Source organism: Corvus brachyrhynchos, unplaced genomic scaffold (assembly GCF_000691975.1).
Source record: "Corvus brachyrhynchos isolate BGI_N302 unplaced genomic scaffold, ASM69197v1 scaffold103, whole genome shotgun sequence".
Lineage (NCBI taxonomy): Eukaryota > Metazoa > Chordata > Aves > Passeriformes > Corvidae > Corvus > Corvus brachyrhynchos.
In genome coordinates, this window is record NW_008237436.1 from 4,383,161 (window position 1) to 4,402,912 (window position 19,752).

The following is a 19,752-nucleotide window of genomic DNA, read 5'->3' on the forward strand; positions in this document are numbered from 1 at the left end:
TAATATGAGAGCTACGTTCCGTACAAAACCCTAAGTATATGAACTCAGCATCGATCTGCTTACAGCTGGTTTACCAGAAGTACCATAAGGATTTCATCCATAAGGGTATCTTTTCTCATGAGACGCAGTAAAAAAAAAAAATCTTCCAACTCACTTTAGTTGTGTTCTAAGATTTTTCATTAGGTAGTCTTTTGTAACTATGATGAATTCTACTTTCTACACCAATCTTCAGGCACAACAGTCTAGAACTTAGATTAATAAAATACTGACTTTTTAAAATACTTCTTGAAATTAAGCAAGGGATTTCAGAAAATCCTAAACTTTTTGTTGTTGTAGTTCAACTTCAGTAAGACACTAAGACAGCAAAAAAAAAAAAAAAAATTAAGAAAGCAATGCAATTTTTTATTTCAGAGATGCCAAGATTATCAGGTGACTTAACTTGGATACAGTATGCTCCAATTAAATGTGTAAATGTGTAAAGTATAAATAGCTGAAAATTAGTTACCTGCCAAATGCACCCAATAAGTGTACAAAAGTCTCCAAAATTAAACAAACACTAGAGAAGAAATATATTTTGAGTGATTTGTATGAAATCCACAGACCCATCAGAGTCCCAAGAGAATTTCAATGTCATTATCTACACTCGCTTATGTGAAGATTGCTCCTCAGGAGAGGAACAAAATATCAGCCAGAAGGCAAATCAAAGCCATTATGACAACCTTTAAGTCTAATTCTTTTAAAACACTTTACTTGGTTGATAAGCTTTTCATTACTGCAGATGCACTACTGTAAGACTTTAAAAATATTGTCTGTCTTCCATGCATTAAAATATGTATTTCACAACTTCATGAAAAAAATGATTGTCAATCTGTCCAATCCATTAGCACAAAAATGTATCTCTATGGGCCAAAGATGGGCATATTTTTACAGTGATTGCACCATTCACAGTGCATCTCAAATAGGATAAAAAGAATAAAAAGTTCTATTGCCTCTTGATGGCCAAAGAAAGATTTACTTGGAAATAATGTCAACAAACCCTCATGGATTTACTGCACATGAAATGCAGTTAAGGCTACTACCATTTGATAGAAAGAGTGACTGACTTGTTCTTAAATATTTTTAAATATTTTTGTCTCTTTCCTATTTTGCTAACATTTCTTAGGACTGACTTCCATTTAAAAATATTTTAAAATATGTTTTATAATGGTATACTTTTTTTGAGATACAACCAGTGTTGAATATTAGTTCAATGGTTCATGAAAACCATGTAAACATACAAAAATCCCAAAACCGTTATATTTCCCAGAATATGAACATTCGGCACAAGTTTAAAGATTTTCCTCTACACTTTAATCATTTTCCCCTAGAAAGGACATAGGAGAGAGCCAAAGGGTGAAACTGGCAAACTAAACCAGATTCTTCTTTCACATGCTGTTTCTAAGGCAGCAGACACAGATATCTGTGCTGAAATCAGGATGCAAGGGCTGTAATTGCTTCACAAGGTCTTTCAGCACATTGAAGTCTACAAATCCTCAGACATTTAAGATTTGAGGTATATTACTGTGTAATACAATTGGGTTCATTCACTTGAACACTGGAATCTTTGCTTTCAAGAGGAAACATCTATAACTGATGGTGGCAATTTAAATCTAGGAGACAACTAAACAGTTTTTAAAACAAACGAACAATAAATCAAACCACAAAATTCCAAGCCATAATAGCAAAAGAAGCCTTCCTTATCTTAACTTCACCTTCCTCCCTACCTTGTCTCTCATTTCCATGTTCAAGTTACTCTCCAATGGACATAGAGAACCTGATTTAAGTCCCAAATATAACTTAAAAATGAGGCAGCATTTTCATCACATGCTTACAAGAACATTTGGAAATCATTCTCCCCACTCCATAAAATGCCAGTGAACCCAAGAAGAAAACGAGTCTGACAACATGCTTCTATTACATCAGACTTCATGCAGAATCCAGAGCTTTTCTCTGAATCATCAAACCATCCTTCCAGAAGAAAATGTTACTTTCATAGAAATATGCAAGAACTAAAATGCTGAAGAGTGTATTAAATTATATATACATATATATATATATATATATATATATATGTATGAGGCCACAAAAATACAGGTCAGATCAAAGCAAGATGTTATCAATAACATAATTTCTGTTAATAAAGCAGTGGCCACTCACCCAAATCAATGGGTAGACACACAATCAGCAATGCACCAAAGGCCTATCATAAGGCTCAATAAACACAGTCACACAGAACTAATGCCAGCTTACAATATGAACAGCAAATAACAAAAAATGCTACCCCTCCCTCCTCCCCCATTTTCAGACAGAAGGCCTTGGTAATAGTATTAATGGGAAACCAAGCCAATTTTTTCAAGTCAGGAAGGGAAGAGAAAAACTTTGGGACAAGTCAGACTTGCCTTCCTTTCTACTGGATGGTACTTGTAAAATGCAGCACCAACACAGGCCAATCTCCCAAATGTCAGTAGGGGTACCATAAGTGAACAGCAATTATCATATGCAGATCACAAGCATACATTATTGCCATGCAGAGAGGAGATAGGATATCCAAATCTTCACTAAATTAAAATACTGAACACAGATCATTATTACTCATTTGAATCAAGACACATACTGTACCCATGACTTTAAGCATCCTTATTAAAAGTAATTAGATTTTGGCAAGTCTTTCCCAATTAACAGAGCCAGTCAAAAGTAAAAAGTAAGTCATACATACTGGCTGTCTTAGCTGCACGACTCATATAGTTTATTCATGTCACTGTTAAACAACTTTTAAGAATTTTAAGAATTCTTCTTATATATAGAACCCTTTCTTTCTTGCATTATTTTTCATTATTATAATTTACATGCAAATATGGCATCAAATCAACTTACTTATTTTAGAAAGTGATTTTGCTAGACTGTATGCTGGTCTGCACTCCAGAAATGTTTTGAGAGAGTACCTCAAGACTTCTAACTGCGACAATATTTTCACTGGAAAAAAAAAAAAAGCAGTGAATTTGTTACAAAATACTAGCTATTCTGCTGTAAAATCACAGACTAGCAACCTGCATTCTTACTTTGAGTAGCTCTGTAAAGTGCTTTTAAGCAGTGGCCCTCTCGTTACATTAACTCACAGCAACACCACACTGCTTTTACCAAAGTAGAGATCACGTCTTGTTCCACGGAATTCACAGAGCTTATTTTGGCTGGGAAGACAACACCTGAGGCACAGGCATACAGCCATGAAATGGAGGTGTGCCTGGTCCTGGGAGAGGCAGAAAACCCCAAGTATTTTTCTCACCTTCCATTCTTCAAAACTGACACATCAGTGAACAAGCATCATTCAACAATAATACAGACTACCAACATATGCAAGTGATGAAGGAGAAGGGAAAAAAGCTTACAAGATACTAATAACAGTACTAGAAGTGGATTTTCAATGGTACTTAGTTAAACAAACATCCCTAGCTCACAATACGAATGGCTTCCATTATATTTTTTAGCACTTTGACCTTTGCGATTTCTGTCTCATTCTATTTTCTACAGACAATTTACATTCCCAGCCAAAATCTCATGTCTTTGCCATGCATAAAGAGAAAAACAATATCAGCAACCTTCTTTCAAAAAGACATAGGAGTAAAAATTCACCCTTCACTTCCCTAGATTAAAAAAATACAGACTCATTTTCTTCAGGCTGCTGTGCTTTTGAACATAAGTCAGCACACACATTTAATGATGTTTAGCTAATCCATTTTAATTTTATGCTGCTTCAGTTAGTTTAATTTACTTTTCCTTGGTAGCTCTGTCAAGAAGACATGGTCTCCTAAGGTCCCTTCGTTGCCCACTCTGTCTTTATACAATTCTTTCTTCTCTCTTTAACAAGTGAGGGGCTTATCTCCAGGTTAAGACAAGACACCGTTCATTCTTGCATGGTCCTACCAGAGTGAGGTTCAGTCACAGCCATGAGTGTGCTGAACTGAGAGCATATCAGCAGATCTGTACAAACTCCACTAATTAAGGTGATGAACCTCTCTATGGAAAATAAATGGCCCTATAATGTTGATTATGCTCCCTTGTGCCTGAGTAATTTTTTTTTTTTAAAGCATAACCATGAAACAGTTAAAAACTAAAATTTATATATCAGCAGTTGATATTAACCACATCCTAAAGTATATAGCAGCTCTAAACATTTCTGATTTAAAGAACAAGAGGAAATCAAGTGCTTTGTAAAAGCAGGAAAAAGTATCTCTGTGCAGTGCATCCCTTGGGCAATGCCCTGGTTTCTCAGCACACAGTTTCTGTCTTCCCCGTGCCATATGAGGATGAACACGATAACCCAATGATACTACTAGTGGATAGTCCTGCCTAGGCATACATGAATGACTAACTTCATGATGGCAGGGCAGACAACTCACTTTTCTCAGGTTTCAGCTTTCATTTTTAAGGAGTGAGCTTCTAGCTATCACGGTTAAGAAAAAATTGTTACATGCAAGACCCCTCCCTGAGTTTGCACCAAGACAGCAACAAGAGTCCCTGTGGATGGACTGACATATTTCCTTGCAGCTAGATCCCTTGGTGTGTCACTATTCACTACTGTATTACCAAAGCTCTGTAAGATAGAATAAAAGAAAACAACAAGTCCATGACTTCAGACTAAATTGCAACAGCGTCCTAAACGCAAGACAGCGTAATGGTGTTATAAAAGACTTAGAAGACATACAGCAATTAGAAGAATGTGGATGAGTCAAAATTATACCGATTTAAAATACTTATATTAATAGATGACTAGGCTGAAACAAGTAGGAATTGCCACATTCTTAAAATTCTTCATTCATCCAGAAGACTGCAGAGCACGTATGTCTATCTATTTGTATTTAATATCAAGTGCTCAAGGTCAGCTTGGACCTGACCTGACATAGTGGAACATGTCCTTGCGCACAGTAAGGTGGCTGTACTACATGGATTTTAGAAGCCCCTTCCAACCCAGACCATTCCCTGATTCTATGATACAGCTCTGTTTCCATTCTAACCTACATTTACGTGAAATACAATGGTCTAGAGGATTTCAAGTGTACTTCGGTAACCTGTTTTCAAAAGCAAATCAAGTAAAGCTTCTCCCATGTATACTGCTGACCTACCAAATGAAAGGCCACACCCATCTTTCCATCATGCTCCATCAATTGCTTATAGGAATCAATTTGCATTACCTTTGAGTTAAGTACCCTTGAGTGTACAGTAACACATCTGCAGTGGATTTCATAAGCATAATGGCAGTGTTCCAGACACACAGACTGCATTAAAGTGCTCATGTCTGACACAGCGCAAAGAATGGAGTACTACTGCTAATGTGGTCATTTGGGAGGGTGAAAAAAGAACAGAGAGAAAGAACTGCACTAAAAAAAATCACAGAATAAAGGTAAAATCTGGGTAAGCACAACTGAGTATGGGTTTTGAAGACCAAACACAAGGCTAGTATTTAACATGTTTTTTCCTAACAAAAATGTCGATGTACAGGAAAAAAACTGAAAAGTTACAGGAGAAAAAACCCCACAGACACAGAGTAATTAAGGAGCAGAAAAGTTAAGTAAAACATAAAAAGTGGGAACGGAGATACAGATAAGATACAAGTCAGGTAAGATACAGAGGGTCTATCCTGTCCAAAATAATGCGATTTGAGAGTCACCAACAGACCATATCACCTTAGGAAGAGCCAGTTCAGGCACTGGGAAGCCCAGGAGCCTTGGGCATGTCTGAGTCACCTGACTTGAGATCTGGAAAGGCCTTTTTGCATTTTTTTAAGCTAGAGAAGTAGAATAGGAAGGAGGAAAAAAGCTTTATTTCCTGAGGCGCTGAAATATTTCAACTACTTTAACCAAAGTACAATAGAGGATCTCAATCCCACACAAACAATGCAGCCCTGTGTTAGCTTTTAACATTGTACACCAATTCCTTCACCAGTGTTTCAGCTCTTGAGAAGGTACCTGTGTAAGCATAGCTATCACTAAGGAATATAAAGTTAATATTTAAATAATTTTACATACTTCACAACTCTTCAAAGATCTGTATGATTGTACTAATTCCCCTAGAAATGTGAAAATTCTAATTTTCATTTGGAAAGGGAGATACGTTAATTTAAAGACGTTTTGTTTCTACAAAGGATTTAACTTCTTCTGATTGCCTCACAGAAACACATTTTCAGTTTCAGCAGGGATGAGCTGGTATTGATTTTTCTCCCCTAGAACCTTTTAAGTCCTCCTCATAAAGATGACCTGATTGTTTTCCAACAAATCCTCTGTCCTCATAATAATCTGTTGCCTATTTTTAGGCACATTTAAAATAATTTAAAAGCATAACACAACAAAATATTCCAGACTTGCCATTAGCTTGACTGAAATCCACTCACACCTTGTTCTTACTTCTTAACAACTAGAGAGTTAAATTAAATTATTAACTCCTGACATTACAGGCTCCAGTTCAAACCAGGAATTTAAAGCATGCATTTGATTATTTAGTGATGTTAAATTTCTGGCTACACACACAAAAAAATCTGCTAGACTGAAGAACTCCCCAAACCGCTCTCCTCCAGAAAAGCAATGAGATACAGCACTAGAGCAGCAAGAGAGATTCTTACACTGCAGCTGTTGACTGTATTACTTATAAGTGGGGTTAAGCAAAATGCAGTTTAAAGCTCTGGAGAAACAACTGGCTTTCCTTAAATGCTAAGTGTTAAAAAAATCCCCTCAAGCAAGCAACATGAAATCAAAAACATGAAGACTCTCTTTTTGGTTCCATCATTTTAACTCTAATGGCTGACATAATTTAACAAAAATAGTACTTGATTAAATCTATCTATGAAAACTGTCTTACGTTTTAAAACAGAATAAGTTCTGACTGTAATCAGCTGCTGAATCCTTCAATTACCAAAAAGGTTAAAAGATACTGCACTAACATACTATTGAAATAGCATTTCTTACCTGAAAATACTGAAGGTCTTTTCTTAGTGTGCCTTGGGTGTATAGGGTCTATATTCCTAATATTTTTTTGAAATTTTCCTTTAAAATCATTTTCTAGCAGGATGTCTGGCGGCAGGCTTCTCCGTCTTGTTGATTTGTAACGAGTCTGATGGGGATTAAGTTTACTCTTAGTCCTGGAGTAAAAGCTGCTGTCATCCAGTGCCATCATGGAGCACCAGGTGTTAAAGCCACCCCAGCACAAAGCCAGCCCCAACACCCAGAAGTATCAGGACTAGTGGTTACAGACCGAGCAATCTCGGATGTTCTCATGCTCAAGCCACTCGTTGGGGAAGTTGAGCAGGTTGATAGGCGTGTGCTGGGACAGGTGTAGAGTTACTGCATCGCCCCTCCTTGCATCAGTGAAACAGCACAAGGAGGAGGCAGCCTGAAATATCTCATTTGAAAGTTTTGAGGTAATTAGGAAGTTCAGCAAACCTGAGCTCAGCAGCACAACTTCTGCAAAGCGGAAAATACAATTTAATATGAGGCACTGTCTAGGGCTAGTACGGTTTATATTATACCCACAGCATTTCTCAGATCAGTTCATTAATAGTTCATTAACTTGGCAAGTTAAACAGGTGCTATTTAACCTTACAAAAAGTAAATAGTGTGAGAGAAAACCAAGCAAACCAAAACACAAAAAACCCAACCCAGAAACAAACAAAAATAACACACACAAACCAAACAAACAGTGACAAAACAACAACCAACCAACCAACCAACCGAACTCCACATGCCTGGGATCTGTCTGGGGAAAGGCACAACCTTTTGGCCTGTTTGGGTTTTTAGTCCTGTCGTTTCACAAAATTACATTTTGAAGATTGATAAACAGTCCAAATCACAAAGGGTTTTATGGCCACAACTATCAGTTTGGGGTTTCTTTTCTCAAGTAGTTATGATGTTATTTCCTACTGAAGAAATCAAAGATGTGATGGTGTGACTAATTTCTCTCTCTATGTAACTGCTGACTAGTAAAAGTAAGACATTTAAATACACGTATGACAAAGATGGTCTGTAAATTCTCCATTTCATTAAAACTCCAGGTACTTTTCTTGTTTTGTTCCAGTTATCCCAATGAAATCTTTTGAGCCCCCCAAGAATGTGATCTTCCTTTCTCAAATGTTCAGAAAGAAGGAAAGACAAATTGAAGTATTTTCTATGAACCTGCCGATTTTCTTATTGAATTCTATCATAAATGAGGCAAAATGAATTATTAAATTAAAACTAACAAATCTTCTGATTACATGCATTTTGCTGTTAAAAACCAGCACTTTACATGGTAAAGTGAATAAGCAGAGTGGTGATTCAAAGGGAGAGTATATAATGTTTCAATTACGGATACCTAAGGAAACCTGAAGACAGAAATTGATTTCTCCAATTTTTTTAAAAACACTTAAACCACGTATGCCTTAATTATTTCCCTAAAGATAGGGCACACTGTACGATTGGTGCAATGATCACAAAGTTGGCTGTACCTAATATAGTTTTTGTGTGAAATTCACTACAGCCTTTATTATTGCTGACAAAAAGTAAATGGTTCATCTATATGCTTTTGGAAGGGAAGAGGGGAAAATATATATATATATATGTATATATATGAATCTTAATATATACCTCATAGATATCTAACTCTCAGATCTGAGAGGCACCTATACTCCTCATGAAATTCAAGCTTTATGTTCAGTGGGAAATCATCATTCTTTATACAAAACTTTTTTATCCCAGTATGGGTGTAAGGCAATATAACTGTGTGCCCTAATATATAAATATAAAGTGTGTGGATTTTTAAGTATTATATTGTGTTAGAAATGCAGAAGGATGCAAATAGTCTGCTAGATTCTGTCTTGCTCCTCTGGGAATTATACTACATTGGGCTGAAAGTTGAAATTATGAATGGAAAGATCCAATCTTAAATACACTGGACTCAGAAATCGTACCCTGCATTCAGAACAAACTGATCATTTAAACCAAATGAACATTAAATGCAGATAGCAAACAGACTATTTCTGATCTTGCTGAGTATTCTAGGCATCATGAGCTCTTTTTACATGTGGAAATAAGCTTTTCAAAATTCCACTGGATTCCAGAAGAGGTTAGGTGGTGAGAATTAGGTTATAACCAAAGGGGATAAATTGTGTGTCCAATTGTTCAGTTACATTTAAAAAATTTCTCTACACACTGGTCATAATCATCAGAGACCAAAATACTTAATTCATGTCCTTCAAACATGTAGCATCTGTGGATCTCATCCTGTTTTTCCCAAGTAATTAAAAAATCCACAAAAAATAGGTCCAAGAAGTTTTCCTTGCTTCCCCTTCTCTTCCAACTCCATTTGTTTTTGCAGCTTTGACTGAAACGGCATAAAAATACTCAGTCCATTCCTAATAGCCCAACTAAACCAAAGTAAATTCATCAAATGCTTTTCAAAACAACAGAAAATGCTTAAATCTGAGCAAATAAATATATTTGAACTAGGTGTGACTGAGAAATAAAAAATGCAGGAATTAACTTTTGAGGAGCAGTAAACTGAAATTTGATAGAAGCTTTAATAAAATTTCAGTATCTCCAGTAAGTGATCTAAGTGTCAGGGTACAGGATATTCTGAAAACAGCTCTTAACTTTTCCCGCTTAAAAAATTCCAACACGTATAAATAATTAAATATTCATTAGAAGAGTGACTTGAAAGTGAGTGTCCCATTTTCTCACTGAGTGATATAATTGCTGCACCATACAATCTTACCTCTCCAGCCCAATGAATATTCATGCCAAGTACAACATTTCCAACAGGAGAAATTGCTGCTGGGACACTCAAATGTGCATAGTGGTGATACTCTTTCAGATGGGGATATCTGCCAAGCACACAAACCCCTGATCCACCAAGAGTACACAGGAATCTAAGAGTAGTTTAATCCTGAGGGGCTTTCAAACTGCCTTTCACAGGATCTGCTTTAGAACACTTTCTTGAAAATTCATTCAGAACTGAAAATCAAGACAGGCAAATAGAATTCTGGTGGTGTCTGAAAGTTGTTTAGAATGAGATGCCTAAGTGTCATTGTAGTAGCTGAGCTCCATTATCTATCCTGTCAAAGGTTTACACAAGATCCTTCAGAAGAGCTTACTACAAGAAAGTAATCACTGTTACATTCAGAACTGAACCATGACAGTGCCCAAATTATGAAAAACAAACACCAGGAATCATAATCTGGCTACATTTTCACGCTGGCAAAGGTTTACAAGGCTTAAGTTTTCTCTGGTAGGTTCAGTGTAGTTGAGTACTTTCTTATGATTTTAAAAGGTCAGTATAATAATCATTTGGTTTATCCATTACAGTCAAAGGCTAAATCAGAACATCCCACCCTTTGCCTCCAGCAAATTACCCAGTTGTAGTGTCTGCAGTTTCTACTACTAATTACTTTGACTGAAGTTTGGTAAATAAGTGCTAAAGGTAACTGATGTTTGATTTCTGTTTGGATGGTACTCTGTACTGCAGAAATACTGATTTGAGGTTACAAAGTTAGCTTGGTCCAAAAAGTAATAAAAAAAATTCTCACAGGGGAAATAATTGTTAGCTTTTTAAAAATAATAGAGCAGCAAATCATGTTACATTTCATGTGCAGTAAGCCAGTTGTTATTATGACTGCATTAGAGCTGCCATTCTCATTTTCAGCTGAGGAAATATTTGTGCTTATCAACAGCAGAAGCAATAAAAGGTTTTTCTAAAATATCTTCCCAGTGTGTCATCTGGTGCAGGCTGGCTCAGAAAATCTGTATTATGGAAAAGGAAAACCAGCTCTGCAACAAGTTCCTGTCTGGTTTGGTAGAGTAACTTCTGTATCAGTGTACATGGATTCACGGCCCTTCCCACCATGCTACACACACCAGAACAGAATGGTACCTCAAGGGAGGATGAGGCCTCTAAGCCATGTATGTTGGAAGAACTGCAGAGGCAGGAAGGGAAAGTTTGAGCTTTACTAACATTTTAAACCAGCACAGTTTAATCAACCAAACTTCATCCTTTTGCCTCTGGCCCACGGAGCTTCCCGCCATGTGGGATTAGCACCCATTTTGTGACGCTGCATACCAAACTGTGGCACAAACCTAGGTTACCTTTTGTTTATTTATTTATCTGTAGTCATGCTGCCGCAAAAGACAAAAAAGACAAGAGTAAGCATCCAAGCAAGGATATATGAATTGGTTTTTTTAGTGACTGTGCCAGGTTACCCCAAGAAAATTTTAAGCATTACCCCTTAAAGTATTTGTAAAAATAAGGTTAAAAAGGCAATTCTCAGGCTACATAATTAATTAGAGTGCATTTTACAGGTGCCAGATATTTAAAGAAATGAAGTTGTTACCAATCAAGTTGAATATTCCTGGGTACCTGCTTGCCCAGTGCACACCAACTTAGCAAATCAATCTTGTTCTTTTGTTCCCTTATTATCCAGGCTCACCCCCTGAACGTAGCAGAACAATCACAGATCTGCAAAGTTATCTATGCTACGAAGTCTCTAACTTCTTTTGCTTTCCATTTCAAACAGAAAAGCTAAACAAAGGAAGAGAAAACAGAGTATCAAAAAATAAGGAATGAGGGAAATATACAGCTGTTCAAATCCTCCAACTGTTGCTCAAAAATTATTTGTTTAATTTTCTGGAATATCCCAGTTGTCTTAATCCATAGGATGTGAACATCTGACACGTTCTCTGCTTGAATTAACCTATTTCTTCCAGTTTAATGCTGCTATAAGCAGAGCCTGGACTAGGTACAGCCTTAGCATCCAAAAAAATCTCTCTTCAGTCAAGCATCATTCTTCAGAAGTGAGTATAAGAGGAAAAGGTCAGCAAATAATTAGTCATGGTCATAGTCTTAAAGACAGCAAAGAGATCATTTTAGGTTCACAATAATTTCTACCCTGTAGCAAACACTGACTCATAGAATTGTGCAAAGAGGACTTAGTTGCCAGGCTACACCTGACCTTTGAGGAGCTAAATATTAGATATCATATCATGCACTACATTTATGGTTTTAATTTGTGATAGATAACATCGAATTACAGTCACAGAAAAGAGGAGTAGGCTTTCAGCCCAGACAGTTCTTCAAATTATCAAATACTAACAGATAAAACATGAAGAAAGGAACAGAGCTTTTACAGAGTTGCTTTCCATTGTGGAATGTTGGTTTTAATAGATGAATATTGATAAGAGATTTGGCTGAGTGTTTCAAGTGCATTGTCCTTCAGTTGAAAGAAGAAAAGCACCTTTAATATGAAGTCATATTCTTGCCTGCTAACAACAAACAAAATATATAGTTAAAGCTGTAATTTGATTCTAAGATACTATTAGTCCTTTACTGTTTGATCTATAACGTGCACTTCCCCTATTAAAACAGAAAGCTGATTTATATTACAGCATTTCATAGGCAGAACAATTCATATGCTAATGTCCATTTGCAATAGTTTCACTTCATGCAATGCTCCCATTACATGGTAGCTGTCGCAGCCTTATTTTCCTGAGGACTTCAAGACGAACATTCTCCAACAGGAAAGCAGTGCAAACCCAGGAAACAGGCATTTTCTGGCAGGGTAGAGTGTAGAGGCACAGTACAGAAGCTGACAGGGCTCCTCGCAGATGGCCTCAGAGCTGTTGGCACACGTGGCTTTGCCCAAGCGGCAGTGGCTGGACATCTTCCAAAGCTCAAAGGCTGAGGGTGGAACTTGCAGAATCTGCACAACGGTAACACTTGCAATCACAAAATCATGCTTGATACTATTCCACTGCAATCTGGGACATTAGGCCTATGCTCTGGGTACAGTGGTAAGAGAAAGACCTGAGGCTCTGTGGGAATTTTACTCAGTAAGAGGTAGTATTAGTCCTGAATAAACATGGTAGATGGTTTTCCTCTTGCCTTCTATGTTGAAAGTGAATTCTGTGAGCAAACTATGAAAGTTACAGATTTCAGAGACAATTTTCTATTTAAAACCACTTCTGAATGTTCAATATTCTACAGAAACAAAATTTGTTAGTGCATATGTGTGAGATTATAACAGCATTTCAGCTTCTGTAAAAAAAAAAGTGTTACAGATATAGAGGAAAAAAAATCACCATGTTTGGAACTTGAAAGTACTTCTTGGAGAGGATCACCATCCCAAGTGCAAGAGCAACCAATATGAAAATGAAGGCACTCTACCTAAGGCCAGAGCTCTAGAAACACCAGAACACACCCTGAACAACTCTAAATGTCTGACTAACACACAACCCCAACATGAGTTTCACCTTTTGCTACAGGAGTCAGCAGTATACAAGAATCTCCATGACACTGCTATTTATGATAGCATCATAAAGCAGGATGTGTAAACGATCTTTAAAACCTCCAGTTACAGAAACAAAAATCCCACAGCTGAACATTTGTCCACGTTTAATTGTACAATATTAAACTTCAGTACTTTTATTATAAGTACTTATTTTGCATTTGAACAGTATTAATAAGGAACCCTTATTGCACCTAACATTGCAACACAGTAAAGATACGTCAGTTATAATATAAGCATTTTTTGTGCACCAGCTTACTCCCTCTCTCTGCATGCCGCTCTTCTCCCTTTTTCCTTCTCCCATCTGCAGTAAGTAAAGCATTGCCTGGGCAAAATGAGAATGGCTGAGGGAAAGTTTCTCTACACAAGTTCATAAATTTGTATTTAGAAGCAGACTGGAGCGTCTCTTATGGTGTCATGGAAGGAAAGAGAAAAAGCAAGGAAAGGAACAGCAACCTGAATAGTACACATAAATTTTCCCCCCCACGCCCACCATACTCAGAGATAAAAAATGAAAACCAGTACACGTGAAAAAAATCGAGAAATGGAAAGGATGTGAGGAAACCCAGGGTCTCCAAACCACAGGAAGCAGTGGCCACTGGCAAGTAACTGACACACGGTGTTGCCACAAAGCAACAGCGAGCACTGCACAGCAAGCACAAGCAGGGGCTGACCCCTAAAGCAAGCTTTATGGTAAGTGAAAAATTCCAAGTGCTTAAAGACTGAAAAGGAGAGAAAAATTCACAAAACATTAAAAGAAGAATAAGAGCTCCTGTACAGACTTACTTGAAGTCAGAGATACTTGAAGGTATCTTTAAGATACTCTTTCATCCACCTTGTTTCCTAGAGATGTTTGAGAATCTAACTAGTTAAAGAGCTTTTAAACAATGACATTAAACCTCCCAATTTTACTGATTATTTTCCTCCAACTTCTTAAAGAATCAGCTGCATGACAAGATGGCTTCCAAATCATGCCTGAAACATTGTTCCTAGACAGGACTGGAAAAACATCATGTTCTATTACCCTGCTATAAATATGACACAATTTATATAACCTGTATGACAATGTTAGATTTAAGGCAGTGTGCCTGTGCATTTTATATATAAATATAAAGATATTTAACATGTCTAATGAAACCTTCCATATGTCTACTGATTATTGAATTTCTTCATTAACATTCATATTAAGACCCTTAGTGGACACGGCTGCAATTAATACAAGCAGAACAAGAACAAATTAGAAAAACATTTTAAAACTTGGATGGGATTATTTGTGACTCTGTACAGACCTGAGACAACTACAATTTAGACTAATTTGACAATTAATTTGACAATTAATTTGCATTCAAAACAGTATTAGCAGAAGGGGGTATTTGTGTCCCCTTTGCAAGTCCCCTAATACAGTCAAAATGATAAGAGAGATCATGTGCTTAACAGCTGTTCCCTGAGGGGTTGTGCTGCTTGAAGTGCTGCAGTGGCCCAAGGCTTTCCAGATAAACACCAAATACACACACACACACTACTGTACACAACAGAAATCAGATACAACGATCACTCTTGCAACAACAGAATAAAAAAAGAGAGTTACTTTTCTAAAAGTCAGCTGTGCAACTGGTAAATTTTAAACTAAGACAACACAGCCTTATTTTCAGTAGTAACACGAATGAGAACAACTGAGAAAAACACAGTGTTTGTGTAAAATGAAACCATGCAGTAACCTAGTTCAAGTCAGACACTCACTGTAGCAAGTACACATCTTGAGACAACTGTTTGCCCACTGACTGTGAACATTTAATCTATACAAGTATCAGCACTGTCAAGAAAAGGAAACACCCTTCACTCCTTAATGTCTTCTACTGTTATCTTTACACAGCACTTCAGAAACAGAGAATTTATTTCACCCAAAGTTAATTATGAGAGGAAAAAACCTTGCCAAGAGAGATAAACCCTGAAACGCTCCCAAAACTTAGTGAGATTCCCACTGAACTTTTCCAGTAATTCATTCCACAGTCCAGGGAGGTGCACGAAACACCATCATCTTCATGCATCTTCCAAGTTCAGCTCCAGGCTTTAAAACCCTGAAATTAAGATGGGTGGCCAAATATCGAGGAGCAATAAATTTTTCAGCTAGACTGTTGGCTAATTAATTAAGGGCTTTTAGACTCAGGATGACAATCCTGAAATTAATCCAGATTCCAAGATACTCAAACATATAGTTTGGATAAACAATAATTTCCTGACATTTCAGATTAGTTTCAAGAGGAATTTGAAGAACTAATGCCTGTGATAGCATAGAACACCATGATGTGGCTTATCTCTGGGAAGTCAAGTTGTTACCAGTCTCTAGAACAGGCAAATACATTCTTGAAGACTTCTGCAATTATGCAAACATCCAATAAAAAGTCGTAATACTGTAGAAACGAATTCTTTTCAGGGAGACACATATCAGTAAGATAAGTCCTTCAATCAGTTTGTGTTAGGAATCACTACCCTTACATTTCTGTAGTTAAGCACTACTGTCATGTTAGCACTATAAATTTAGCTAAGTGTCTCTGCATTGAGAACATGTTACAGGTATGGGAGTGAAAAAGTACCAGAGCAAGGGTCAGACCTACCCATGGCACTTTGCACTGCTGGTCATATAATTTCCATCTTTCTTACGTGGAGAGAATTATTTGGGGGCTATTTTTCCAAGTCTTGACTCCAAACAGTAAGTATTAAGGAAACAGCTCTTTCAGCACAGTGTACAAATGTAACAAATAATTTTGGGGAGGGTGAAAAATAATAAGGGGTCCAAGGGGACCTAAATAACCTGAGATTCCCTTGGCTCCTACACAGATTGGAAACACATGGAGAAATGGGTGAAGTTCAGATCACACTTCAGCAGAAATGAAATTTCCAGGTTTGTTTCTCTAGTCTAACAAGCCAGACACATCTTGCATGGGGAAGAATACAGCACAGGAACACAAAAACCAAGAGATCAGTGTAAATGAGGGTCTGACCAACTGCATACGGAAGGCTGCAGAGTTTTTCCTGCTAGCTAAGGACAGGCTTTTGGAAAGTACTGGGGACTCACAGGAATTAAATCACAAAGTCTAATTTCAGCCCGAGAGCCTATTCTCCCATACCTGTTTTACAGCCCATGGACAGAGTCACTGATTTAGGCCTGGGAATAACCTTTGCCTCTCCACTAACTATCCTGAATAGCAGCAAGGGTAAAGTTAGCTTTTGGGAGTGCCTGTCCCACAATGATAGGATTATCCCTCCTTCTTTGGTAGAAGATGTTACGACTCATCTATTTCAATGTTAATATTTCCTTCTTGTGAGAAAAATTGCGTTTGGAAGAAGCTAGTTCAGCTTCAACACTCAGGTGCCTTTATTTATAAAGATGAGAAATTCCTTGCTTTGAGATGGCTTTTTAAAATACAAGAATTTGTAGATGATGATCAACTCATCCTGCAAAATTCTGTTCTACAAATTTTCACAACTGAACTCTTGAGGCCTCACAATATAGAAGTTTTGTTCTTTTTTGTTTTCCTCTCCAGACCTCCAAAAATCCCACAGGCCTCTTTTTTGAACTCTCTCCCTTATTTATACCTCTTTGTTAAATGTAAATATTAAGGCACCTTAGTATTTACATTTGTAAATTAAGTAACTAAAATTTAAATAACAAATTAAAATAATAATTAAATTAAAAAATGAAATATTAAGGCACCTTAATGCACAATATAGTAGCATCCCACTGACAGCTAAGCTGAAGAAGCTTCTAAAGTTGCCCCTTGGCTTTCCTTCAAGTTACTACCCTGAACAGTTTTGTATTTGCAACCTGTCCATCTATGACGAGTTGCTTTCCATGTAACAGCACTAAGAACATTAAGAACATGTTTTGTTCTACCATGAGCACTTAACTAGGCAATTCACATATGATTATCAGGCTGTAATACTGATTCAACTTGATTATTAACTACTATCTCATCAATTTTAGACACTCTGCAAAATAGTAGAACTGATGCGGATACTTACCAAGTGAAAATTTTACATCATCCAAATGTTTAAAAAAATACTAAAAAGCTTTGAAACTGAAGAATTCTTAACTCTCCCATAGAGCTAAAACTCATCTCAATTATCAACTATAGATGAAGATTTGAGAGACAGGTTTTTTAGACGTATATAGTCTTTAAGGTATAGAATGTAAATTTTAAAAAAGAGAAGTAGCAATTCAAATTTCTCAGAAAAGTACAACATATCCACAGCTAGCTTAAGCAGACCGTAATACTTTCCAGAGAAGTAAGATGCCTGTCAGTCATAGGATGATTCAGACCGACCACTCATGATATTTTGAGGCCTCACTTACACTGTCTTGCCTTTCCCTGCAGAACATCAGGATACTGTGGTATATACAAAGAAAAGAGACTGCATTTCCCTCACCCAGCTGCACACATTCAAAGATTAAGTTGCCAAAGTCTAAACTCCATCTGTAGTTAACAGAGAGATAGAGATGTACTTCTGCAAGGCAGAATTCACCTCCTCTGTCTGAGGAGAGGGGAAATTGTATTTTCTCCTTAACTGCAGCTTTTTACTGAGACATACAGATGTTTACCCTTTGAATTCTCACACAAGTTAGATGAGAGGAATGCCACACCAAGACCTTCTGCACTACAGTAATTGTGAGTGAAGTACAATACACTAAAAAGGATTTTCTTCCACCAGCAGAGCTATTCTGCTGGGGAGAGCTAAGATGTGAGAACAGAGTTGCCAAGACTGATAAATTTTTTCTGCCCTAAGCAGAGGGCAGGAGCAGGGCTTCATCTCTCATTACTTGTTTTCTCCTAATTTGTTCATACAATTCCAAAGCTTTATGTGTCATTATTTTAATTGGGAATGGCAAACTAATGGGCTGAACTTTCTTTGATGGTCAGAGTGCTGTATAAAGAGATGCATGGAGTCAAAGCAAACGATTCAAAGGGGTTTTATCTTCCACTGTCTAAGACAATGGTGAAGAAACTGTAAAAAATATAATAACGAGATTCTTACAGCAATTTTCACTGCAATCTTGGATGATTCTATTTAGGTATCAAATTTATTCAAAGTTGGGAACTGAAAACTTTCTGTCTTATGATGTAACTCTAAATAATGGCACCACTAGATTGGAAATAGCCTCCTGTCAAATCCCTTTAAGGAGGGTGTCTAGCAGTAGATTTCTGCTGCTATTAGCTTGAAACTGTACCAAAACTGGCAATCTTGATTTGCTATTGTATATCAACCCCCACATTAGCCTGTGTGTGTGTGTGTGCATATCTGTGTTAAAGTATGAACAAAAATAAACTGAAAAATAAATCCAAGTCTGCAGCCTAAGCTAAAATTTTTCAGCTCACTTTCTGGAAACACAGAAAGTAGGTCAGTACATATTCCAAAATAGCACATCAGCACTGAAAGAAAAAGTGGTATATCTGTACCTTTGGACTTTCTGGCTCATCTCTCTGTAGGGGGAAATGGGAGGATGAAAGCCTCTTTCTTATTCTACTATATGTATGAGAAAAAATTGCTTATACTTAAAAAAGCCCCCAAATAAGCCACCTACATGGGTAAAATGTTGTCTGGTTTAATCAAAGCAAAACAACATTGAGTGGAACCATTTAAGCTTTATCTAAATATAACCAAGGGAAAAGCCAGGATGTTTAAAATGTGTTTAAAATGTTGTACTGGATATGTATCACATCCTGTTCCTTGCACATCTTGTTCCTTGTATCAAAAACCTATTTGGTAAAATATTTACTTCGGAAATAACAGCATACGGTCTGTGATTTTGTTGCTCATCTTGTGGGGTTTTTTTTGTTTTTGGTTTTTTTTGAGTATTTGCTGTTGTAATAAGAATTACTGCCTATTTTGTGATACCTTTTGTGCTAGGCACACTCTTAATGAAAAATATTTTCTTTTATTTATTTCCCTCCCCCACCCACCCCCATTTTTAAGAAACCAAAAAGGTAAAGCAAAAACTGAATTACTTAAGCACCCACACATCTAACAGCTATGGAGATTCTTAAGAATTCTTCTGGAAATATTATTGACAAACTCCTTTCCTGAACTATTACAATTCCGTAACATGAAAGGAAAACCAAAATCCACTCTTAGGCAGTATTAAGTAATGCTTATCAGCTCTAAAATAGAACCTGATTAAAGTCAATATCAATACTGTTGGCTTCAACATGATGCATGATGCTGATCTGTTTCCCAGAACAGATTTCAAGCTAGAACACTGATATATTTAATTAGGAAAAAATTATATTGCCTCCCTCAAATTCCAAGTGTCAGTCTTCATTTGGATCTCTGCACTAGATTAAAATGAATGCTTGAAAGGTACTGAGCGTTGGTAGCATGACCTTTTAAAATCAGTGATTTCTATGCAACCAGCAGGA

General features: G+C 36.9%; 1 protein-coding gene across 9 annotated transcripts in view; it reads right to left on the reverse strand.

Moving 5' to 3' along the window:
* FRY (FRY microtubule binding protein) overlaps positions 1–19,752 on the reverse strand; it is a 199,377-nt gene that overhangs the window by 176,246 nt on the left and 3,379 nt on the right. For 6 of the 9 annotated variants that reach the window (XM_017731351.1, XM_017731349.1, XM_017731347.1 and 3 more), the window contains exons 1-2: positions 6,996–7,215; positions 2,914–3,012 (exon numbers count right to left, since the gene is read on the reverse strand). The exons of 1 other annotated variant lie outside the window; for it this stretch is intronic. In XM_017731351.1, the coding sequence (XP_017586840.1) occupies positions 2,914–3,012; positions 6,996–7,203 (307 nt within the window). In that variant the 5' untranslated portion in view covers positions 7,204–7,215. Of the gene's footprint in view, positions 1–2,913; positions 3,013–6,995; positions 7,216–19,752 lie in introns of those variants that run through there. 2 more of the 9 variants (XM_017731353.1, XM_017731352.1) reach the window with 1 other exon arrangement.